Raw genomic sequence first — 19,092 nt, forward strand, 5'->3', positions numbered from 1 at the left:
TTTAAACTTAGGTGACAAAAAAGTACAAGTCGTAAAAACATTATTTATTCCATTCACTCCCACGTACAGCTACAGTCATAATAAACTCTATAAAAATAACTTAGTACCGCTACTCCTCCTCCACCTCGTCATCTGTCGTGAATTCGCTCTCATTTCCACCCTGTAACAAAAACAGTACATAATACATATAACAAAGAAAAATTTTTTTTTTTAATATTGGGGAAATCTTACACAGATCAACTTTAGCCCCAAACTAAGTAAAGCTTGTACTATGGGTGCTAAGCGACGATATACAATACTTAAATAGATAAATACATACTTATATACATAGAAAACATCCATGACTCAGGATTAAATATCTGTGTTCATCACACAAATAAATGCCCTGGCCGGGATTCGAACCGAGGACCGCGGCTTAGCAGGCAGGGTCACTACCGACTGAGCCAGACCGGTCGTCACAATTATTTTAATTTAATTTAATGTATTCTAATTTTAATAATATACTTATGATCCTATGTTGATAGCAAAATAAATGAAATGAAATTAGAAATGGAATGAGCATACTACCAGAAATTGAAACCTCTACCGAAATCAAAGAGTATTTTGGTGGGCGGAAAGTAAATTTTTAGATGAACATTCCGCCCGCCAAAATAATCTTGGATTTTTATCGATTGATGACAAAGTTTAATTCTCGTTCATTCTAATCCGCTTACATGTGTTGCGTACGAACATGGCGCATAGACATACCGCGTGGCGTACGTTTGTTAGAAGAGTTACTACTGGTCCGATACTGGTTCCATGCAAATATTTTCTGAGAAAGTGATATAACTAAATGTGTACCTGGTCCTGATTATCAGAGTCGGTGTCGGACAGGTCCCACTGCGGATGCTCGTGCGGGACGGCGGCCGCCTCCTTCACGTCCAACTTCAGGTCCAGTTGCTGGTCCATGCCGATGTACGAGTCTGTGATGAAAAATTACAGATTATAAGCGTGGAAAAAGTAAGCAGTTTCCTACCCAAATCATGCTTGGAACAAATACACTTTCAGCGCAAAAACCGCCTGTTTTTTATTATTATGAAAGGGCTTACTCTTGACCACAGACAAGCCAAAGGCAAAGACGTTGCCTGTTGATTTTTTAAATGAGGTTTGCAAATTATGAGTAGACATTTGAGAGAAAAACTGTAGGCACAAAGCATCAAATCCTCATACTAATATTGAAATTGCGAGCCTTCATTTACTGAAAGTTGTTAGTGTAAAAAAAATACAAAACTGAACATTCCGCCCGCCAAAATAAATTAACTGTGACAAAATATGGTTGTCTGTGTATTGTATCAAAATACTATATTAATATTTTAGATCCGTTTAGAAACTATAATAATAGTACAAGTACAAACTACACACCTGAGTGCAAACAAGCGCTGAGTGTAACATTTCGCGCACCAAAAGGGGCTAACTGTGACTTTAAGTGTGAAAAACGTGTTTGATGTATTTTAAATCAGTTTGTAAATTATAGTAGTACCAAAGAGGATAGAGTATTATAGAGAGTTACTGTCAAAGTAAAATGTGTAATCACAGTGCATAGACTGCCATCTCTCTACACAAGCTTAAAACTTTTGGACCTCAGTTTTGACAATTTGGCCCATATTGTTAGCATGATATGTGTTAAAATGTCAAATATTAATATTAGCGCCATCTAGCCGAGAGTCCCCCAATGGTGTAACGCCATCTAGGCCACCGTACCTTTTTCTCTAGGGCTTTGAGGTACGTTTTTTTCTTAGACTTTATCCGTCTATACGGAGTTACATATGTCTTTGGTAGTACTAACCTGATCGCAGACAAGCGCTAAGCGTATAAAGCTGCGGCCACCGCGGAGCTGTGAAACGCAGCTGCAGCTCCGTCTCGTGTAGGAGGGCCGTTACGTGCGCCGGCGCCGTGAGCAGCGTGTGCGACTTGCGGTCGCAGATATAGCACCACCAGTACTCTTGCTTGTCCTGCGACGGGAAAACGAACTGTTGTAGTCAAGGTATTAAATATAGATGCGGTCAAAGTTTCAAAAATATACACGACTTTATTGGGTTGTGCACATATTTTTAGCACTTTGTCCACATCTATATTTAATTGCTCGACTGTAGTACTGTGCCGAGCTTCAGAAATATGTTCTGGTGCAAGATGACACTAAATTGAGTAAGGAACGGAATCTTTAGTAATTGTAATTTTCAAATACATGAAGGAAATACTAACAGATTGATTAGTAAAGATGGGGTCGCAGTATCTCGATTAGTAAAATATGGGACGCCCATAATCTAAGATCAAGTAGAGCGAAAGACATATTTAACGGTACTTTACTAAAATAGTAACTGAGGAATTCCCGAAGTTTGTACATTTGGATCACGTCTTTGATTTTGATAAAAGTTGGTAGGCAGATTTCTATGCCGAAAATGTATAGAAATCTGGTAACAAAAAGGAAGGTTTCATACAAACTATCTAATTCTAAGACATTTTGATAAACCTAGTGGATCTTGCTCAGCATCATGGACTCTATCAGCCTACCAATTTTTATCAAAATCAAGGGCGTGATCCAAATGTGTAGTCAACCAATTGGAATCCTAGGCCACTGTAGAACTATGTCATAGTGACGTTACAAATCAAATTGTAAGAAATCTCTTACTGCTTGTTATTTTGACATGGTAGTAGAGTGGCCTAGGGTTCCAATTGGTTGACTATACAAACTTTTCGGGAATTGCTGAACTATAATTTTATTGGCTTTGGTTTATCTGTTAGTGTAAGTTGGTTCATAATAAATGAAATGAATTATTAATTTATTTCTAATAACACTATAAAGATGCTTACTGCTACTATTTCGCCAAACCAAAGTTTAACGGCGAGATTATGCACTCTTATACATGACTTGGCTTTGTGGCATAGACAAGGAATACGTCTTTATGTATAAATGCAATGATTTCGAATCTTAACCACGCATCTCAAGTAAAATATGTTCTTTTTTTTTCAACTACCCTCGTCACCTAACACAACTTGCCAACATACCTGCGGGTAGTAAGGGCAGTGCACAGGGTGCGAGGAGCGCGAGCGGCCCTCTAACCGCTCCCGCTTGTGAAGCCGCTTCTGGAATTTGTCCCATTGGTCGTCATCCTCCCCGGAAGACTTGCGGGACTCTTCGGACGCTGAGTCGTGTGATTCTGAGTCTTCGGCGCTCGATTCGTCTGATGAATCTTCCTCTGAAAATGGAACTTTTTTTAACACTAGACACAAGAACCCACCTGATGGGCGTTCCTGAACTGTTCGGATGCTGGATAACCCGCTGCACTGAGAGAAATTTGCATTGTGAATTTAACAAGTTCGACTTGTTGCGGTTTATCCGTTTGAATCAGCCAAACGTATGTTTAAAAAAATATGTGTCAGGTTGTTTTTATAAAATCGACTTGTTGATTCAAATATATTGCCGATTCAAATGACAAGTAGCTTGTTGTTTGAACCAAAGAGCACGTAGGCGCTATTTTAACCAAAAAACTTGTTGAACGAACATGAAAACTGGTTGTATTTTCTCTCAGTGTGGGTGGGTTCTTAACATACAAGCGGTTGTGGATTGCGATGGGTTTCTGACGAAGTGCGCCATCTTTTGTCTGGTAGTGTGTTAATATCCATATCCATAGTAATATTATAAATGGGAAAGTGTGTGTGTCTGTTTGTTTGTCCGTCTTTCACGGCAAAACGGAGAGACCTATCGACGTGATTTTTTAGGGGGAGATAGTTGAAGGGATGGAGAGTGGCATAGGCTACCTTTTGTCTCTTTCTAACCCCCCACTTCCCTAAAATGGCGGGTGGGAGTGAATTTTCGAATTTAACACGAGCGAAGCCGCGGGCAAAAGCTAGTGAATTGATAAGGCAACACTGAACGTTAAATATTTAACGCTGACAGTTGTAAGTGGCAACACTGAGCGTTAAACGTTTAACGCTGTTGGCTTAAAGGTCTCGTAATCAGGCCCCGTAGCCGAATGGCATTTCTACGACGCGAAACGAAAACGAAACGCCGCGAAAGGTAGTCTGGCTCTGTCGCGCCAATATGCAAGAGCGATAGATATAGATATCTACGAGCGTTTCGTTTCGTGAGCGTTTGTGCATTCGGCTACGCACGCTGGCCATAAAATCCTCAAAAAAAAAGTTGAATGTTGTGAGTTGGAAGTCTCATTAGAAATCTCACTTCAAAAAACCGGCCAAGAGCGTGTCGGGCCACGCTCAGTGTAGGGTTCCGTAGTTTTCCGTATTTTTCTCAAAAACGACTGAACCTAGCAAGTTCAAAACAATTTTCCTAGAAAGTCTTTATAAAGTTCTACTTTTGTGATTTTTTTCATTTTTTTTAAACATATGGTTCAAAAGTTAGAGGGGGGGGGACGCACTTTTTTTTCCTTTAGGAGCGATTATTTCCGAAAATATTAATATTATCAAAAAACAATCTTAGTAAACCCTTATTCATTTTTAAATACCTATCCAACAATATATCACACGTTGGGGTTGGAATGAAAAAAAAAATCAGCCCCCACTTTACATGTAGGGGAGGTACCCTAATAAAACATTTTTTTCCATTTTTTATTTTTGCACTTTGTTGGCGTGATTGATATACATATTGGTACCAAATTTCAGCTTTCTAGTGCTTACGGTTACTGAGATTATCCGCGGACGGACGGACGGACGGACGGACGGACGGACGGACGGACGGACGGACAGACAGACATGGCGAAACTATAAGGGTTCCTAGTTGACTACGGAACCCTAAAAATGTAAATAAAAAAAAGATTCAAAACCTTTTTTTTCCAAAATAGGTAAATTTAATGTTTTTCCTACTCAGAATCACGAACCCTTTCGATCCTACTAGGTAAAAAAAAAATCGTCCCAAATGTAATTTTTCTACTTCGTTACCATTTTTCAAACACTTTGTCCAGCGGTTAGAAAGTGGAAAGTATGTGAAATAATAGAAAATTTTGGGACCATTTTTTTGTCTCTTGTTTTTTGTCCTAGATCGAAAGGGCTCGTAATTCTGAGTAGGTAAAACATAAAATTTACCTAGTACAGTCGACCAAAAATGTGGTGTACCACCCTACGGTTGAGGTTCGTATGAACGTCATGAGACAACAAGGTCGATTTCCGCTTGCAATAATGTTATATCAGTGACAATTGCTCTCTCTATATATGATACTTATTACGTCATGCCATATGTCAAGTCAACCTTAGCGATCGTTAGAGCTCGCAGAAACTGGTAGACCACTTTCTTGGCCGACTGTACCTTAGAAAATTTTTTTTTTGGTGATTGTTCTCGCGAAAATGCCCAAATGTCATCGCCTAGTTACCTTCGTCGTCCTTCTTTTTTGGCTCCTTCTTCTTAGGCTCCTTCTCCTTCTGTTCCTTCTGTTCTTTGTTCTCCTTGACTTCTTGCACTGGTTCAGGTACGGGCTTGGCTGGCTGCTTGGCCGGCGCTGCCTTCTTGCCCTTTTTGGCTGGCGCTCGCTTGTTCTGCTGAAAATTGTGTTTTTATAAATATTTTGTGGTGTTATCCATTTGTCTTATTGCCAGACCCTTTAGCACAACTTGCCTTGTACCGCGCGAGTCCATACATCAAGCGCGACTTGAAGTATGGACTCGCGCGCGACAAGGCAAGTTGTGCTAGAGAGCCAGGTGTACATATAGGAAATAATCAATTGAGGAGTGGAATTCTTTGCCGGCTATATTTCCGACCTCATATAACCCGGCAACCTTCAAATCAAGAGTGAACGGGCATCTCCAGGGCGAGCTCACTCCATCGTAGGCCACGTCTTTGCCTTTGGCTAGTCTGTGGCCAAGAGTAAGCCCATTTGTAATAAAAAAAAAAACATTTGTCCCCGGTAGAGACTAATGCGAATGAATCCTGCCCTGTACTTGTAGCGCGGCGATAGAATCGCGGAGTGAGCCGCCCCTGGTAATTCCTTCGTATTTGGGTGAATCAACTTTTTCTTGCTTTTTGCAAGAATTACCCTTACTTATTATTAGGTCTACTTTTGTGATTTTGAACCTTACCATCGTGAATAAAGATCCTTATTTCACGTATACCAATTAGGGAAAAATTTAAAAACGATTCATTTTTAATTAAAACAATATGTGACCCAGTGGAAGAGACACTTTTTTCATACAAAAGTGAGGGACAGCTATGTCCACTGGGTCACTGCTCGAAACAAAGTTATAAAATAGGAAATCCTATAATTACATGTTGTATTGCGTAGCTAGTATATTTGTCTTTAATATAATAAGTATACATTAATTAGACTAAATCCCAATTAAATTTTCTGACCACATGTAGTCGAAGTATGCGAAATTTTGCTGGCAAAGAAAAGTTGATTCACCCATTTGCACGGAGACGTGCGAACGTGTCATGCTATTTCAGTCAGTCTCAGTACAAGATGTACTGACATTGACTGAACTAGCATGACAAATACGTACGTTTCCGTAAAAATACGAAGGAATTGCTTTTCGCACTACATCTGTAAAAAAACTTCCAGAAGTCAAAAAACCAATCATTTGTACCTACCCTTAATGCCATCAAAGTGGAAAGAGAAAAAGTTTAATCTTATACCTGTTTCATCCACACGGGCCTCTTCGAAACCTCCTTTTTGTCCTTGTCATTCTCTTCAGTTTTGTCGTTCTCTCCCTTTTTCGCATCACCGTTACCTTCCTCATCGTCCCTGTTGCGAAAAAATATATGATTTAGAATAATATGAGTGAGTTAACGGTAATGTAATATCAGTTCAATTAACGAAAGCGTAAAAAGCGCTGGTGGCCTAGCGGTAAGAGCGTGCGACTTTCAATCCGGAGGTCGCAGGTTTGAACCCCAGCACGTACCAATGAGTTTTTCGGAACTTCTGTGCGAAATGTCATTTGATATTTGCCAGTCGCTTTTCGGTGAAGGAAACATCGTGAGGAAACCGGACTAATCCCAATAAGGCCTGGTTACCCTTCGGGTTCGAATGTCAAGATGGCAGTTGCTTTCGTAAAACGCCAAATCTTGGGATTAGTTGTCAAAGCGGACCCCAGGCTCCGTAGCAATCGCCGATAGCTCATCGCTATTTGCTTTTGGTGGGAGCAGTGCCATAGCCCAATACGTAAGAGGATTCCGCGTTCACACACAAAAATATGAGCTTCGAATAAACATAACAAGATTTATTATGTAATAAATGTTATACAACCAGTTTTTATTGTATTCCGTTAACTTTAAGGGAAGGTTCATTAGATGAAATAAACTTAATTTCTCTAAGAAACTAGCATCTTAACTCTTACGGTTATCGAGTTATTAAAAAAATAAAGATAATTACTGAACACGTGTGTGACAGCCTTTACCAATTCCTAAAGTTATTTGTTTTGACATGTGCCGTCAATCACTTGACACTAACTTGAATTTTATTCTCAAGGGTTTCTCACACTAATAAATTAATTTATTATGTATGAAAATGATGAAAAAAATTATTTTGGGTTTTTAACTGAAAGTGATATACAGGGTGGTTCTTGATCATGAACCTAGCTTCGTGTCGAATTTAACAGAAAACAAAAAAAACACGGTGTATAATATAATATACACCGTGTTTTTTTTGTTTTCCGTTATACTCAACACACAGTTAGGTTCATCATCAGGAACCAAAAACCGGCCAAGAGCGTGTCGGGCCACGCTCAGTGTAGGGTTCCGTAGTTTTTCGTATTTTTCTCAAAAACTACTGAACCTATCAAGTTCAAAACAATTTTCCTAGAAAGTGTTTATAAAGTTCTACTTTTGTGATTTTTTTCATATTTTTTAAACATATGGTTCAAAAGTTAGAGGGGGGGGGACGCACTTTTTTTTCCTTTAGGAGCGATTATTTCCGAAAATATTAATATTATCAAAAAACGATCTTAGTTAACCCTTATTCATTTTTAAATACCTATCCAACAATATATCACACGTTGGGGTTGGTATGAAAAAAAATATCAGCCCCCACTTTACATGTAGGGGGGGTACCCTAATAAAACATTTTTTTCCATTTTTTATTTTTGCACTTTGTTGGCGTGATTGATATACATATTGGTACCAAATTTCAGCTTTCTAGTGCTTACGGTTACTGAGATTATCCGCGGACGGACGGACGGACGGACAGACAGACATGGCGAAACTATAAGGGTTCCTAGTTGACTACGGAACCCTAAAAACAGAGTGTATAATAACTCCACGGCCGATACGGCCACGGCGACTGCTTTCAAGTCCGTTGCTGTCTCTGATGTGCTAGCAAGTGGCTGACATAACCGATTTTAAATGTTAATAAATATGTGTATAGGTGGGTCACTATCAAATTTACCTTATCGCTAAAAGACTATATAGCTGACATGTCTGGATTGTGTTATGTCTTTGTGGCTACGTAGACATGAATGCTAAATGCGACTTTAGCAAAACGTCTGGATCTTAAAACGTAACAATTTAAAATGATCTAACTGCAAAACATCTTTATCTTCGAATGTCTGTATTACAAAACAGACATGAACGCTAAACAGTCAAGGAGCATAAAGTCTGGATTGTTTAATGTTTTTATTGCTATAAAGAATAAACGCCAAACGACCAGTTAGCAAAACGTCTGGTTTTAAAATGCTTAAGTGTCTTGAGAATTCAAACCTTCTCGCACTGTTATTAAGAACTGTTACATATTTATTATAAACCATGACGTCCATGACACATTATATTTCCGGACGTTTTGCTACTGTATCGTTCTGTGTTGACATCAACTAACTAACTACACTTTTGGCTTTTTAGATATGCGAATCATACGGACTATGTATATTTCCAGACGTTTGGCTACTCATTCATTCTAAGTCTTAGCCATCCAGTTAAATTGACTTGTTGCTGATTGAGTATTCTACTTTCATGTCATCCCAGCTAAATTGACTTTATGCTGACTGTATATTTACATTTTCTGACATCTAGTCGAAATAGTCGTTTAGCGATAAGGTAAATTTGATAGTGACCCGTGTGTCAGTTTGTTTGTCCGTCTTTCACGGCAAAACGGAGCGACGAATTGATGTGACTTTTTAAGTAGAGACAAATTAAGGGATGAAGAGTAAGATAGTAAGTAAGGCTACTTTTTGTCTCTTTCTAACGCGAGCGAAGCTGCAGGCAAAAGCTAGTATTGTTATATTAAAATATTTATCCATACTAATATTATAAATGGGAAAGTGTGTGTGTCTGTTTGTTTGTGCGTCTTTCACGGCAAAACGGAGCGACGAATTGACGTGATTTTTTAAGTGGAGACAGTTGAAGGGATGGAGAGTGACATAGGCTACTTTTTAGGGTTCCGTACCAAAAGTAACCCTTATGGCGCCGCTCTGTTGTCTATTTCTAACGCGAGCAAAGCAAAAACTAAATCAAAATCGGTTCACCCGTTCGGGAGCTACGATGCCACAGACAGACATGTCAAACTTATAACACCCCGTCGTTTTTGCGTCGGGGGTTAAAAATAAAAATATTGACTTGAATGCTGTTTGTGTGATTGTTTTTTTTTTTTTAATTTAAGATTGCCTGTGTAATGTGTTTTGTAGTATTTGAATGAAATAAATATTTTGTATAAGTTATTCACCATCTGATCTTGAATGCAGGGTCACTGATATTAGAACTTACTCAATATTTTTCTCCTTGATGCTGGAGTCACCGAAGAGTTCCTTCATGTTAGTTCTCCTCAGGAACACCGTTACAGTGACTATGGCGCCCGCTGTCACCACCGTCGAGTTTTCGTCGTCGATTACTGAAATAATAAACTAGATTAATAAAGTTTTATTTCATTTGTGTTTCAACTGGGGACTAAGCTATACAGGTCAATTCACAGGAGCTGGCTCGAACGAGTGAATGTAAATATGCGTGTCCGGTATATTAAGGCATTTCCAGAATTTGGGACCCCCCAATTAGCGTAAGTTGTTAACAAAAGTTATCTAGCTGTCAGTTTTGTAACGACAATTAAGCATAAAATCTGTCAAAAAATTAACGTTTTCACATTCTTAATGTAGATTATCGCTTAAAGTTTATGTTATCAACACAAAAACAATATTTTTATAGAAATGTCATCCTTAATTATCGTCACAAAACTGACAGTGAGTTAATTTTTGTTAACAACTTACGCTAATTGGGGGGTCCCAAATTCTTAACATGCCCAATAAAATAGTAGGTCTTGCCTAACGGCCGAGCCACGACAATGGTCTAACGGCTCAGCCACGACATTGGTCTAAGCGCGACAGCGGCGAGCGGCGGCCATACATTGAAGCGAGACACAGCGATGGGACTTTTCATTCGCACGTATGGCTGCCGCTCGCCGCTGCCGCGCTTAGACCAATGTCGTGGCTGGGCCGTAAGGCGGCCAGCGGGGCGGCCCGCGGCGCGAGAAACGCGCGCGGGTGCCAGCCATGCCATGTAGTTTTAGAAGCGGCGGCGGGAACTAGGAGCGGCTAGGACGGTTTCATATTTAAAAACATGTGTTTTATTGTTGAATATGACTCTTAAGCGCATAGAATGCTTTAAAATTAGTCAATAACGTCTTGTACAAGAAAAATCTGTGGGATAACTAAATACAGGATATTTCTAATTTTCTATGCTATCGCCTTAGTACGTTTTCACATTATCCGATCCGATATCTGATGTAGGAACGATTTCAAAGGCAAAAAACTTAAATATCGATCCTACATCCGATATCGGATCGGATAATGCGAAAACGCACTTAAAATACGGGACAGTCAAGACAGTTGCAAGTCAGTTGTTACGCCTATATCTATATTTTACAAAAATATATATTCACCTTCAGTATTAACCTGGAAGTGTATATAGGGCATGTTGCCCAGCACTTTGATGACGTCATCATACTGCTTATCATTCAGGAACCGCATAACCTGCCGCCTCTCATCCCCAGGTAACTGCGCCAGTTGTAGCAACGACTTAATATGCTTCTTCCGGCTCGTGAAGTACTTTAGATGGTCTTCGGTGATGTATGGCAGTTGAAGGAGTGGGGATTTGTACTCCCAGAGGCCTTGGACTATCATGGGGGATAGCTTCATGCAGTTCTCGATTGTTTCTATGGTCGGTAGGCGGGGTACTGGAAGAAAAAGATTAGAACATGGTAAGTTATTCGTAGTTTCTATGAGGATGATTTTAAGCTAAAACCATCATAGTCTGGCATATGACCTTTCTATGCTTTACCTACTAGACAGCAAGAAATTTTGTCCTAATCAAAATAATTTGCATGGTATAGCACACTAATAAGATCTATGGTGAATCAACTTATTGACAGATTTGTCTGTCTTTTGCTTGACATAATGTGTGTCTAGTTACCAATTAGTCGGGCTTGTAATATAATATACATAATTTCAAAATATTTTACATGGGTCTTTACTTATTTCTTGTGCACTTTGCAACCGCGAAATAATATTGGCCATTGCAAAGAAAATATCGACAGCCCGAACACTTGGAAACATTATGAAACATACCTACAGTTATTCATAGTAATTCTATGTAGGTATAGTCTGAATTGACCACCTAAAGGATCAACTCTTGTAAGTCTTGTAAATTGTAACACAAGGGACAGTAACTAACTTCTCCTAGCATAGGCGAGTGCTATAAGCCGATTGACGCAATTGACCATCTCCACAATGAGATCAGGGCAGCGTCTCACTATATATCTCCTATCGGCATCCAGCGCCTCACTAGGCAGACGCAGGCGGGACAGGTGGGCGTCGAGTAAGGCCCTGGCCTTGATACTAAAGGATCATCTCTTGTAACACAAGGGACAATAACTTACTTCTCCTAGCATAGGCGAGTGCTATAAGCCGATGGACGCAATTCACCATCTCCACAATGAGATCAGGGCAGCGTCCCACTATATATCTCCTATCAGCATCATGCACTTCACTAGGCAGACGCAGGCGGGACAGTTGGGCATGGAGTTAAGCCCCTGACCTTGATACTAAAGGATCAACTCTTGTAACACAAGGGACAGTAACTTACTTCTCCTAGCGTATGCGAGTGCTATAAGCTGATTGACGCAATTGACCATCTCTACAATCAGATCAGGGCAGCGTCCCACTATATATCTCCTATCGGCATCCAGAGCTTCGCTAGGCAGACGCAGGCGGGACAGGTGTGCGTGGAGTAAGGCCCTGGCCTTGATACTGTAGGGACGGCAAAGAGGTTGCTCTTTGTTTTTTTCGCCTAGGTTTGGGAGCTCACGGAGAAGCTGAAAAAAAGAAGACCATTAAAAAATCGCTTTAGCGTTTTTACTGACTAGTCTACGGTTTTACTGAGGCACTTTGCTTTTGTAAGTCTCAAAGTTATCCTCTATTTAAGTTGCAATTGTCAATCCTCTAATTTTGGCAATTTACAATTAAATACTTACTCGTTTTCTGTCTACTACGATTTAATTATATACAATCACGCCTGCATCCCATTAAGGGGTAAGCAGAGCACACGAAACTACCAAAGCTTCAGTGCCACTCCTGGCAAATAAGGGGTTGAAAGAATTTGACACTGTAGTGACAGGTTGCCAGCCTCTCGCCTACGCCACAATTTAACCCATATCCCATAATCGCCTTCTACGACACCCACGGGAAGAAAGGGGTGGTGAAATTCTTAACCCGTCACCACACAGGCTACGATTTAATTATTTTAAATTAAGCACATTACCGTCAATGCATAGCCCATAATCATGATGACGTGACTATTTTTTACAAGTTTACGTCATTTAACTATAATGTATTGTAAAGTAAATCAACAGCTCACAGAGCAGAGTGTTTAATAAAATAGACAAGATAAAATTTTCTTGGAGCGGACAGTGTTTTTAAAGTTATTTTGTCTTTCACAGCATCCATACCATATGAAATGCTGTACTATCTCGTATTCCGCATCTTTATAACCAGGAATTCGACTCAACAGATCCTTTTAATGGCACTAAAAATAAATTTAAAAATGACGTATTAAATATATTATTATTGAAAAATAACAGATAAAAAAAAAAAAATGTAATTCATTATAAAGTAAAAGGTAAAAGGTATTTTGTGTTTGGGCTTGGAAAGACGATATATCTTGGTATCTTATCACTTATAATATGGAAGGGTATATAAAAAAAAAAGTAGAACAATAGTAATTTCTTACAAGAGCTTAATCTGCGTAATATAGTGATCCTTGGGTATAAGCGTGAGTATAAGAATTATTTATAATCGCTAAATTCAAGTACCTATAAATATTATCATAGATTAAATAAAATATTATTAAGGTAGGGTAATATTTAACCTGCGTGTCGACCTCTAACTTCACTTTTCGTTGTATGTATTGTTTGCATCAGTTCACTGTTTTCTGTGTGGCTTGCACATTTTCACTGTAATTTTTTAAATATGTAACACAATTATTATTTTTTAGTAACATATTGTGTATAATACTTTTCACTCAACGGATAACTGTTATTGGCCTAAGACTATGTAAAAATACCTATGTAAGTTATATATTTACGGCTGTTGTTGTCCTGAATACCAATAAATAAAAAATAAAATAAAATAAATGATCTCAATTCATTTCATATTGTTCCGACAAAGCTTGTAGCTGATTTGTTTTATGTCCATTTGACGAAGCCTGCGCTGCTGATCACGAACCTTTGTTTAAATGAAAGTTAATGATATTGATTGTTTAATTTTGAGTTTTACCAGGGGCGGCTCACTCCGCGATTTTATCACCGCGCTTCAAGTACATGCCGGGGGCTGCGAGTTTGCGGCCTATTTAGTGGTGACGACCTGCGGGCGGCGCAATAGAATTCAATGACGGCTGCTCGCGTGCGGTCCGTTTGTTAATGTAGGTAAGAATTTAGAATGGCAGCATTTTGTGAATATCAAAGGAGTGAGCCTTCTCTACTTGTACTATTATATATTCTGTGGTTTTACCTTTTCCGACATATTAATCTCAACTTACCATAGGCACTTCTTCATTATCCGTGATTCTCTCAACGATCTCCGAGTTGTGTCTTTTATCGAACTCGCAAGACGCCGCGAGGATCATCAGCGCCCTCTTTAGGGGCATGGAGGGGGTCTTGTGGCAGAAGTAGAAGTACATCTGGGTGGTGTCGAGCAGGACTTGCTCGCCGGAGTAGCGGATGGAACGGTACCACCAGGTACCAACCTGGGAATTAAAATTTCTAGTAAAAACTTTCCTAAGACAACTACAAAAGAAAAAGTGATATTGAATTTTCCTAACCAAGGTAAGTATGTATGTATAGGAAATTGCTAAATAAATTATTCCATAAAATCCTTTTCACCTAAAAGGTACATTCACCTAAATTCACCAAATAACAAAATCTACCAACTCAAATTCTAATTCTACAAACTCCCAAAAGTTTATTCATCTTCGTGAAGTGTTGTCTCTGTGTGCAACACTCTTGGATCACGGGTGATAGCAGTATTTTCTTTGTTTTATATAGTTCTATATTAATTTCAAACTTATGGGATATAAAGAAAAGACATTAAAACTTACAACAGTAGGCAGTGCGACCATGAATACGAGTGCGTAGAGACCCAGGACCCACACACTGTTCTCCTTCTCAACGATCCAACTGGGCAGGGCTATACCGAAACTCATGGCCCCTGGGCCGTCAGGGTTGCCATACTTCTCCCAGTTGCGACGCGCCTCGTCATCTGTTAGAGCCTGTGGATAGTTAAATTATATCAGGAAATGTGTCAGATGTCACATCTTTCCGATTTTTGAGCTATAGGTACACGTATTATATATACATAGAGAATACTGATCCTCGCAGAGAAGCCTGATTCCATTTAACGTGTCTCATAAGAGGTATCCAATCATTCACAATAAAATGGTTTTATTTTAAAAGCCATATAAAGTAAAAGTTATATTTAAAATAAGACTAAAATCCAACCCATTTTCTTGAACAAGACAAGATCGTGGAATCATGGCATTTGAGATGGGGCATGAGTCTTTATTACTTTTTTACTAGTATTCGCGAGGAGTGGCGTCGTCATGATCACGATTAAAATGTGTTTGCAACTAAACTGTTATCAAATATGAGCATCCTTACCTGATATGCTTTAGTTAGCTTCATGAAAGCTTTTTCATCACCAGTCTCTTTATCAGGATGCAGAATCAAAGATTGCTTACGATAAGACTTCTTAATTTCAGCCTGCGTTGCACCGGGAGGCAAACCCAATATCTCATATGGATCAAAGTTAGACATTTCATAGTCAAACTGTGACACCTTATATGCTAAAAATGCAAGTAACACCCATCCCGAGATAATTGCGAGTTTAATTAGGAAATTCTTTAAAGATTTGTAAGGCTGTGATTGCTCTATTATTGACTGTTTCTTTATACAATTTGGACATTGACATCTTTCCGCTTGCTTTGCAGGATCTGAAACAAGGCAGATTTTTACAATAACATGATAATACAAAATATTATGTTTAAATCCTGATGAAATTAAGCCTAGGCTAAATGACTTTGGATTAGAAGTATAGTATAGGGGGATACCCAGAAAAGCTAAAAAACACATTTTTTTTAAAAAAGCTAAGAAACTTTATGGCCTAAGACACTGAATTCCTTTTGCCCCTTAAATTATATCATAGTTCAGTACAGAGTATTATTGTTCAGTTATCTAATTATGCCAGTAACCATTCTATGCCATTCTTTAATCACTTGGTTTAATTAGAGTTATTTTAAAATTTAATTAAATTTTTGACATGATAATTCTTATATAGTCTTGGACTCTACAAACCAATGAGACAACAACATATTTATTTCTAATACAGATTAAAGTAAATATTATAAAAAACCTTAACAATATTACCTTTTTGAAAATAATATGTAATATGTACTCTTTACGTAATGTTGTAACTAATAATGAAACAAACATGACTTGTACTTTAGAATCATTACTTTAGGTGATATTGAATTTAAACTGATAAGAATCTGAGATTTTACTCATTAAAATGAGTTTATAAATAGTCATACAGACGGCAACAGAGGCGTGGTTAGGCACTGCTGGTGGTGATGGGTGAGAAACATTGAGATCTTCATAGGCATATTATAGGCAAGGCTTAATGAGATCTACCTACTGCCTAGTGCTCTGAGGTTGATAAAGATGACGAGCTGTGTGCAGCGGCCGTGTCACTCATACATTAGCGTTGTGCGACGAATCAGTACGCCGCGCGACAAACCTATTGACATAACGGTACTAGCACCCATCTAACTACCAACTATGAGTCATATCAGCACCAAAATGTAGGACAATCATCAAATTAACATTAACAACTACGATTTTAAAGCGCATTAACGAAAAAACATGACTTAAAGCTTTACCTTCTTTTCTTTTCCTCGGCCAATAGTAAAACGTCGCTGGCACTAATATTAAAGCGAGGAATGATAACACAAAATAAAAGAATGTCGACCCACTCTCATCATATTCGAATTTTTGGCCTCCCATCGTTATTTTATTAAATCATTTGTGAAGAAAATGAAAATCACTACACGCAACACGAGCTCGATAGCGGAGACGTGTCATTAAACGTCACTTAAGTCATTGTCAAAATGCTGTTGTCATTTGTAATGGAACAGTTCGAGAAGACGCGTTAAATATATGGATAATGATAAGAAGGGCAGTTTAAAATGTAACTGGAACAACATAAGTACCGAAATGTCAACATATTGACATTTTATTTTTAATCTTCTGATGGCCCCTGTACACACATGGCCAACGGTTCCACCAGCCCTTTGTGAAACCCCTTGGCCAAGATAAGAGCCGCTGTTTACACATTGGCGAACCAATCACTTGGCATTGGCTCTTCATGAAAGATGGACGTGGAATGAAAAAATCTAGGAAATTCTTGGTCATAGACGTTGTCAGAAAAAAAATATTAAAAAATAATAACCCCGTAGTAAAATTAAATTATTTGCAATATTAACAATTTTTTGAATATTCTGATAAGAACATTTATCTTTTTTAGGAAATACATTAAACATTTGCAAGGTTATTTTATTTCCTAAAATCTACACTATTATTGGCATAGATAAACTTATTATTTTCGTAAATATATCACTACTGTCCTCTCCGACGGCTGACGACCAACTGAATGAAGCGCCAACGTGTAAACGCAGTTGGCCATTGGCGCCAAGATCCTTTGATGTGTGGACAAAAAACCGACACGAATCGGTTGGCCGGCAAGCGCAAGCGCCAACTGCCAACTTACGGCCAAGTAGCCCTCTACACACATGGCCAAGGGGGTTGGTGGAACTGTTGGCCATGTGTGTACAGCGGCCATGACAGAATCCACATCCAATGAAAATTCAAAAATAATATAAATATATAGACCAATATTATGAAACAGTGACGAAAAAAACTAACGTTGTAAGTATACACATACTTTTGATCACAGTTCAGTGTAATTACTTTCCATAAACAACAAATATATATTACGCAGTGTGCTTGCAATTAGACGTTTACGTTTCGTAAGTAATTTTGGCAATAGGCCTTCAGCGTGTTTGTTTTTTTATGAAGATATTTGTAAATTGCGATCAATTTCCTCTTGAACTTTGTTTTATTATTTCATAGACACAATTTGCAGATGGCGACCAAAACTATTGCAAGTGCCACCGTGAGGGCTGTGAAGAAGCGATTGCTGCCTTCTCGTGCTGCCCTAGTTCTTACTCCTTCAGCAGTAAACAAGATTAAGGAAATAATGGCTAAAGAAGAGGCTAAAGGATTCATCGGGCTGAAAGTGGGTGTCCGGCAAAGAGGTTGCAACGGTCTGTCCTACACACTGGATTATGCTAAGACTAAAGAGAAATTAGATGAAGAAGTGAAACAAGATGGAGTCACAATTATTATAGATAAGAAGGCACAGTTAACATTATTAGGTTTGTATTGATATTTTTGAATTGTTAGACCTAGTGTATTCTGCTGACCAAATTAAAGCTATCTAATGTCAATTAAAAATTGAGTAGTAGGAAAAGCTTTCCTAGATTAATAAATGTGTCTGTGTCATATATGGCATCATGATTATTTTTATTGCAGCAGTTGTTTATTCTAGCCAGGCACAATTGAATGTATAATTTGAAATTTATCACTGACTGGCCCTTTTCTTTAAATTTCTTACCAAAGAGTTAAAGTTTCAGTTAATTTTTTTAGCCTATTTATTAAAATATAATTTTTTACTTTTCAGGAACTGAAATGGACTTTGTAGAGAATAAGTTATCAGCTGAGTTTGTATTCAACAATCCAAACATCAAGGGCACCTGTGGTTGCGGAGAATCCTTTAGTATATAGAAAATAGACATTTATGCCAATAGCAATAAATTAGAAAAAAATACTATACAGGCTTACAATAATTACAATAATATCTCTACCTATTAACATGTTCACTGTGGTAGAGGGTCTAAAGATCTCTTACGAATTATGGTTAAATGTGAGTTAATTGCCACAGTGAAGGTGTTAACAGACTGGTTGTAATATCCAAATTATACTATTAGAATCAAATTATCAGTTTTCAAAAAGCCCAATAAGACCTAGACAGCTTGAATAATAATCTCTACTAGCAATTAATAGATCCATGTATTTTGCAAACATATTGTGCACTGCAGAAAATCCCCTACACATTGAAAAATTACCTTAAAATTATGCTTAATAATACACACATCTAATTTTCATCAACATTTGTTCTCTTTAATATTTTCAACTGTATTAGTACAGTTACTAAACTACATAATTATTGTATTTGAAATCATGTTTGCAAACTTATGTGGCTAAATAAATTAGTTGTGAATAAACCAACTTAGTTGGCAATTCAATGTATATTTTTGTAATATACCTGTAAGTTATATGCTTAGCTGTAGTTAAAGGACTTTGGTTCAATTACGTGATTTTCTGATTTATAAAAGATACTATTAAATAGATTGAACATTTCAAGTAATTTTATTGTTTTATCACAATTCTATGCCTGTTTACTATACTATGTCACAACACATTCTATCTGTTTACCTAAAAAGATTAATAAGAGACTGTGCTTCTG

The 19,092-nt window shown here is 38.1% G+C and overlaps 2 protein-coding genes across 5 annotated transcripts; one reads left to right on the forward strand and one right to left on the reverse strand.

Annotated features, from left to right (window-relative positions):
• Positions 1 to 29: 29 nt before the first annotated feature.
• Positions 30 to 16,593, reverse strand: LOC125226144 (translocation protein SEC63 homolog). 2 transcript variants are annotated; one of them, XM_048130038.1, is made up of 13 exons: positions 16,388 to 16,593; positions 15,111 to 15,442; positions 14,552 to 14,722; positions 13,994 to 14,200; positions 12,044 to 12,272; positions 10,842 to 11,135; positions 9,677 to 9,800; positions 6,620 to 6,728; positions 5,364 to 5,526; positions 3,046 to 3,236; positions 1,826 to 1,991; positions 841 to 962; positions 30 to 160 (listed from the first exon to the last, which is right to left on the reverse strand). In XM_048130038.1, exons 1-13 carry the CDS (start codon positions 16,509 to 16,511, stop codon positions 110 to 112), a joined length of 2,283 nt encoding a protein of 760 aa, XP_047985995.1. In that variant the 5' UTR covers positions 16,512 to 16,593; the 3' UTR covers positions 30 to 109. The 2 variants fall into 2 exon arrangements, with proteins under 2 accessions (XP_047985995.1, XP_047985994.1); XM_048130037.1 differs by having other exon boundaries at positions 5,364 to 5,529; positions 16,388 to 16,592.
• Positions 16,594 to 17,346: 753 nt separating this feature from the next.
• LOC125226322 (iron-sulfur cluster assembly 1 homolog, mitochondrial) lies at positions 17,347 to 18,985 on the forward strand. 3 transcript variants are annotated; one of them, XM_048130269.1, is made up of 3 exons: positions 17,347 to 17,432; positions 17,650 to 17,941; positions 18,247 to 18,985. In XM_048130269.1, the coding sequence occupies exons 2-3, from the start codon at positions 17,650 to 17,652 to the stop codon at positions 18,348 to 18,350; spliced, it is 396 nt and encodes a 131-aa protein (XP_047986226.1). In that variant the 5' UTR covers positions 17,347 to 17,432; the 3' UTR covers positions 18,351 to 18,985. The 3 variants fall into 3 exon arrangements, with proteins under 3 accessions (XP_047986226.1, XP_047986228.1, XP_047986227.1); XM_048130271.1 differs by having other exon boundaries at positions 17,354 to 17,432; positions 17,637 to 17,941; XM_048130270.1 differs by having other exon boundaries at positions 17,419 to 17,533.
• The last annotated feature ends 107 nt before the right edge of the window (positions 18,986 to 19,092 follow it).

Source organism: Leguminivora glycinivorella, chromosome 5 (genome assembly GCF_023078275.1).
Source record: "Leguminivora glycinivorella isolate SPB_JAAS2020 chromosome 5, LegGlyc_1.1, whole genome shotgun sequence".
NCBI classification, from domain to species: domain Eukaryota; kingdom Metazoa; phylum Arthropoda; class Insecta; order Lepidoptera; family Tortricidae; genus Leguminivora; species Leguminivora glycinivorella.

What these genes read in the sequence shown, in the direction of transcription:
- LOC125226144 (XM_048130037.1), bottom strand. Translation starts at nt 16,511, where the DNA reads ATGGGAGGCCAAAAATTCGAATATGATGAGAGTGGGTCGACATTCTTT. An exon ending in GGCCCGTGTGGATGAAACAG is followed by an intron (nt 5,530 to 6,619) that starts GTATAAGATTAA and finishes CACAATTTTCAG; the next exon opens with CAGAACAAGCGAGCGCCAGC. An exon ending in TAGCGCTTGTCTGCGATCAG is followed by an intron (nt 963 to 1,825) that starts GTTAGTACTACC and finishes TTTTCATCACAG; the next exon opens with ACTCGTACATCGGCATGGAC.
- LOC125226322 (XM_048130269.1), top strand. Translation starts at nt 17,650, where the DNA reads ATGGCGACCAAAACTATTGCAAGTGCCACCGTGAGGGCTGTGAAGAAG. An exon ending in GGCACAGTTAACATTATTAG is followed by an intron (nt 17,942 to 18,246) that starts GTTTGTATTGAT and finishes TTTACTTTTCAG; the next exon opens with GAACTGAAATGGACTTTGTA.